Source organism: Anopheles moucheti, chromosome 2 (assembly GCF_943734755.1).
Source record: "Anopheles moucheti chromosome 2, idAnoMoucSN_F20_07, whole genome shotgun sequence".
Classification (NCBI taxonomy): domain Eukaryota; kingdom Metazoa; phylum Arthropoda; class Insecta; order Diptera; family Culicidae; genus Anopheles; species Anopheles moucheti.
The window spans coordinates 61,972,539-61,978,827 of record NC_069140.1 but is presented as its reverse complement, the minus strand read 5'-3'; the positions used below and the strand labels follow the sequence as shown (position 1 = coordinate 61,978,827).

General features: G+C 38.4%; 1 protein-coding gene across 1 annotated transcript; it reads left to right on the top strand.

Moving 5' to 3' along the window:
- Positions 1-2,403: 2,403 nt before the first annotated feature.
- Positions 2,404-4,843, top strand: LOC128297630 (acetylcholinesterase). Its single transcript, XM_053033310.1, has 4 exons — positions 2,404-2,532; positions 2,601-3,680; positions 3,751-4,190; positions 4,252-4,843. The coding sequence occupies exons 1-4, from the start codon at positions 2,404-2,406 to the stop codon at positions 4,841-4,843; spliced, it is 2,241 nt and encodes a 746-aa protein (XP_052889270.1).
- The last annotated feature ends 1,446 nt before the right edge of the window (positions 4,844-6,289 follow it).

Genomic DNA, 6,289 nt, shown 5'->3' with positions numbered 1-6,289 from the left:
CATGCATGAGATAAACCTGCGATGAGTACGCACTGCTCTGCATGAAAGTGAACGCCATTTATTTTATCATGCAGAGTTTCATCGCATGAGTAAAAACGCCCTGTTACCCTAAAATTCTACCGCTATACGGTCAGTTTAAATCTGCATGTCCGATGGTAAAGTTCGCTGTCTGTTGAAGTCACTGCTATAATTCCAGTAGAATGGACCTACTATTGAGATACTTTAGTTTTGCAACGGTTCGTTTCTGTCCAGTTTTAGCTGAAAAAAGCGCACTCTGGTACAGTCGTGTTTTATGAGTGTAAACAGTTTAACAGTGAACATTCGTTTTGTGCAAAATAATATTATATGATACCTGAGGGAATCAACAGACGGGCTTAAAATGTATTGTGCAGAATAAAACTGTTCGTCACTAGAGCGGAACTATTTGCAATAATTATGTGCTAGCTACAGGAAACCTTTTAAGTATTGTGTGTTTAGTGCAACTTTTTATCAACCAGTGCTGTATTTCAGGGTCAATTTTCTACCACAAAGTTATCGTTATAGTTATGTGTTAAAATACTAGTATTATTTTAAAAATAAGTACCTCACCGGTTAATATAACATGCCGCATTGCTGTAAAAGTAAGTACTTCAACATAGTTCTGTGGATGAAGTAAATGTTATTATTAAAAGCAAACAACGCCACACAAAATCACCATCAGTCGTTATCCCTCCCTTTGCAACAATAGCTCGGAAAAGTCAGAACCGCTCAACCGAATGAACCATCACTGCAGCAACATTCATTGTCACTCCCGAAGCTAATGATTGGACCAGAACCGAAAACAGAGCAACGTATAAACATGGGGCAACACTTTTTTTACCTTTTTCTCGCTACCAAAACGTGGCATCAGACTGTTATTCTCATGCTAATGATTCAATCCGGAACCAACTTGTGTAGTGTAGTGAGTGACCTGGCTGGTAATATTAGCACGTGTTTGAAAAAAGTAATGCGTAAAATCGTATAGCTTTGAAGAGATCTTCCGTATTTGATATTGAAATCATCAAATTTAACATCCTTACATTTTCGCAAGTGAAAAGATGAATGATGATGAAGTTCCATTTCTAACCAAAGAACAAGTTTGAGAAAAATAGATTAATCTGTAAGATACTTTTACTCTAATGATAAATTAAACTATGAAAACTTAAATTACGAGTGAAGGACCACTGGAGAGCATTTTGGAGAGGCTACTAAGCCATTCATGCTTTCAAGACAAGCAACATGATCCCAGCATATTATTCGCAATTCACAAGGTGTTACAACAACCATTAATTTAAACGATTAAACTTCTTTTAAAAATCATTGCTGCGACTTGCATATGCCCAGATACCAATGAGTAGATTATGGCCGAAAAAAGGAACTCTAAATGATATATTTATACAAACCTTTCATATTCATACAAACATGGTTCCAGCGAAAGTATATTCGGCTTGTTTTGCTGCAATACAGGGCGTCCCAACATTACCTCACCCATTGTTTTTACATCAAATCAATATCTTTAATATAAAAAATAACGCTAGCAATAAGAACTGTTTAACAAAGTTATTGAGGATGAATTTAATAGTGATATAACCCGACCAAATCCAACCAACGCAACACAATCCGCTCCACCAGACCTTTACCGCTTCACCAGATCTTAAAATCCTAAATATTGTTTGAAGAACATTAATTCAAGAGATGTGTGAAGATAGCAACAGTAAAAGACTACACAGAAGCTTGAAGTTGGAATGAAAAGGAATATGTGGATCTTGTCAGTTAACGATTTGGAAAATCATTAAAAAAGCATCTTTAAGCCCTTTTTCTAGTAGTAAATCATAACGAAAAGCCTATTTAATACTTAATCTATCTGGGCCGTCGTTTTGGGATACTATCAATTTTAGTTTCCATTCCTAGAACCACTCATAAATTAGCAAGGATATATCTGTAGTTTAATTTCTAATATAGTACTTTTATTTGTAGCTAGTGTGGTAATTGCAGTGGTAGTGTGGTAAGGCTGAGGATAAACAGTTCTGGGACGTAGCAAAACTTTCTTCACATAAAATTTAGTTCAAAAAAACACATTTTCATATTCGATACCAGTGTGACAATTTTTGTTGGGGTAATTCGATTCATTACAAGCACATAAACAGGGGGCGGCCCGGTGGCATGATGGTAGCGAAGCCGGTCTTCACAGGAACGGACCGGACCAATCCCCCGTAGTAAGGACTGACTATCCGGCTACGGGGTAAAATAAGTCGATTCGGCCAGGCCGTTCTAACGAAAAAAAAAAGCACACAAACTAAAACCATAATAGGTGTTAACTGATTTCTCCTCAATTTTCGATTTGCAGGTTTCACTGAGTAGCAATCAACTAACATACACCATATAATGGCAACTAGAACTAAGGTGTTTCATCTTAAGGAGTTATTAATTTGGACCATTATGCTATCATGTAAACTTACTCTAAGCCAAACTCAGGATGCAACCATCGTACTAAGTCAAGGAACTCTTATAGGGGTAAGGAAATTAATGAAACATATGTTTCCATTATACCTAGTAACTTTACCTGTCTATATAACACACAGCTAAAAGTATTTCCTGAAACGTCACGAATACCTATCTACACCTACCTTGGAATTCCATATGCAAAGCCTCCCGTCAACGAGCTACGATTCACCCCACCAGTGCCGAGTCCCGGTTGGAATAGAACTCTTTATGCTCGTGATTTCAAACCAATTTGCCCACAAATCGAAAATAGTAGCTACGAAGATTTAGGTAACGCAAATCAGTTCCGATCACGCGAAACTAGTGAGGATTGCCTTTATTTGAATATATGGATCCCGGAGACAGCAATACGCTACGGAGGGTTTCCGGTGCTTGTAATGATCACGGGCGAGGAAATGGGTTTCGACTGGAACGCGAACCGTGCAAGCGGTCTCGACCTTGCAGCGGATGGTATCATCGTGGTGACGGTACAATACAGAAGCAATGTGTTTGGGTGGTTGTCTCTTGGTCAAAAATATGCACCAGGAAATCTTGCCCTGCTAGATCAACGACTGGCCCTCGTCTGGATAAAGGATAACATACAAAAGTTTGGAGGCGATACGAATCGTTTAACGTTGCTTGGACATGGTACAACCGGCGGTCCCAATGTGATGCTCCACATGGTTAGCCCACGCGCAAGGGGACTTTTTGCACGGGCAATTATTATGTCCGGTACTATCTTTTCTCCTTATTCCGAAGTGAATGCTGATGTCAAACTGTCGCAAGAAATTGTTAGGATCTTAGCATGCAATTATGACGTAGGAAGAAACGTACTAAAATGCCTTCAACAGAAAAGTATACACGATCTCCTTCGAGCCTATGAATACATCTACCGCAATGGAAATTATACGATCAATCTCGGACCGATCATAGATAAGTATCTGGCTTCTGAAGAACGTTATATTATCGATGATCCTCGAACATTGTTTCAAGCCAAGGCGCTGGTTATGGAGGACATGCCTATTCTTTTCGGTATAACCAGCAATGAAGGTGGATTTTTATATGGCAAGTGGATTGAACTGGCTCGTCAAAGCATTGATTCACTTAAGAAATATATTAATGATACGCTGCTACCCAACATTATAGAACGTTATGACTTTCAAGGCGTTGGACAAGATCAGGTATGTTTCTCAACGGTATCTACTTCAGTATCAACTACGGTAATATATTTACTATTATTTTATTATTCAGATACGCGAAACCATCAATTGGCGTTACTTTGATCAAATTCCTCAAACAACTGCACATCATATACACGCTATTATTAAAATCATATCTGAAACACGTTACGAAATACCCTTCTATAGAACGCTCAAAGCTTTAAACTTCCAAAACCAAACCGCTAGCACAAAAGATACGAGATATGTAAAAAATGAATTCGTAAGTGTAGAAGAGAATGCCGAAAAACGGTACAATACCAGTAAATCGTACGTGTATCTTTTCCATCATCCTAATTCGATGGACATGAGAGGAAGAATTAATTTCTTTGGAGGAGCATCTCACTCGTCGGATTTACCATTCCTGATGGGGCCGAGCCTCTATAGAGAAATTGGTCGCCGACGATTATCAGTCGTGGAAGACAAGCTGTGCAAAAAAATACGATCGCTATTTACAGAGTTCGTTAAAGGCGGGTAAGGTCATTGAGATAACTATTAGAGACACTGGTGATAATGTCTAGCATTCTATTTGCAGCAATCCAACTCCCGGACGCCAATTCGACTCCTGGAAACCATACACAAACGAACTCAAACACATTAAACTGATTTCCGCTAAACCGGAGTCATTTCATCGAAACGATCACACATCATTGGAAAACACGTTTGAAGAAAATCTACAAGAGATTGAAGACAACATTGTTGGCACTGTAGATATACAAGAAACATCTTCTAACGTAAATTCGTCAAAGAACCCGTACAATCTTAACCCTAACATTCAAGCCGATCAAGAAAATGCGAGAACTCCTAAAACCGCAGTCTTTCTCGCCAATGCAAAAGATTCCGAATATTTCTACTATCTTCGTAAAATGGACAGTTTCTGGGGCCAGTTTCTTCCCAAGCTCAGTCAAATAATGAACGAAACGAACCAGGAAAAACTTCGTAACCGACGAATTGACCTAACGCTTGAGGAGGAACAGGATCTGTTCCGCGAAACTGCAGCTGCATCTAAATACAAGCATGCCTTCTTCTCCATGCTAACATTGGTCTGCATGCTTTTGGCTGTTCTATGCATGTGCGTCTACATTTTGAAGAAAAACACCAACACCAATCTATCGAGCATGTTATGACACAAACTTTTCTTTCGATCGAACCTTTTCGATCGGAAGAATCGACGTAAAAAACCGGACGTAAGTAGCATGGGAGATGAAGACGAAATTAACGTCACAGCAATCAGCCATCATCGAATCAAGACAGCGGAGCGTGTGATACGGACAAACCCGCTTTATGGCGATAATTTTCGCAAACTAAACGAAAGCCTTAGCTCGGGCACAGGGGATAGTAGCGGCGTAAGTGCCAGCAACCGGAACGTTTTAGGAACGCACCGATCTCCGCACACAATGAGAATGGAGCGGCCTATTGCTATTTTGACCGATTTAGATGAAGATCTAGAAATAAGCAACTGGCGTTATCAATTATCGACAAGTCACTTCTCACCTAATACTAACACTCGTCGTCAAAGACAACAACAGCCACTGTAAGTAGATCAAGCGTTAAAGATTTACGGTTTCAAGAGGTATGGATTGGTATCAAAATATATTAAATTATAAAAGTCTACAGTTCCTAGTTACAAACAAAATTATGTTTTAGGCGAAAGGTGAATACAAATACAAACTATAAATTGGGTCAATTTTAACTTATATCGCATTATCATCTGTACCGTTTGAAAAGTGTAATAAATGTAAAAACCATATCCGAGCTTTTATTACTTTAACTAAATTTGACAATACAGTCATTTTTAGAGTTACGTGAATTAAAGATACTAAACTTTGGACAGATGATGTAATTTTGTAATTAGTAAAATTTCACTAAAACAATTTAAATAAATGTAGAAATATCATTTGTAAAGTGCTTCGATCTCTAAATACTAAATAGAAACGATATTATAAAGAGAATTCGACCTAAGCGAATTTATCTTGCTCGCATTATTCGCGTAACTCGGAAAATGACTGTAATACAAAATGGTAATACAAATGATTGAACAACATTTACGCACGTTAACAAGATTCAACTGTTCTTCGTTAAATTTTCGATTCCAATTCTGTCCAATTTCATCTCAACTGTCCAATTTTCGATGCAATTCTGTCCAATTTCATCTCAGAACAGCGCCATCTATGTGTGAGAATAAAGTCGACATTCAATGTTTTCTCGTTCATCCAGTCTTTCGTCTCGATCGGACCCCTAACGACACCTTCTACATTTTCAAAATACTTTTAAGAATATGTTTTATGTGCAAGAAAAGCCGTTGGACAATGCCAACCTGAACTGTCGCTGGGGGGATAGTGATGTATGGATTAGGCTGGTGCAATCAGGCCTGGTAGGTGGGCGAAGGAATTAGTCTTGAATGTTTTACTATGCCGAGCATTTTTGTTCTATTATCTATTGCACTGCTCTAGCGATATATAGTGATTTCGCTCAGATAACAAATAATAATCACAATGACTTACCCAAGTGATATATTTTTTACAAGGAGGAAAAAGGAAGGAATTCTATGTTACATACATTTAGGCGCATTG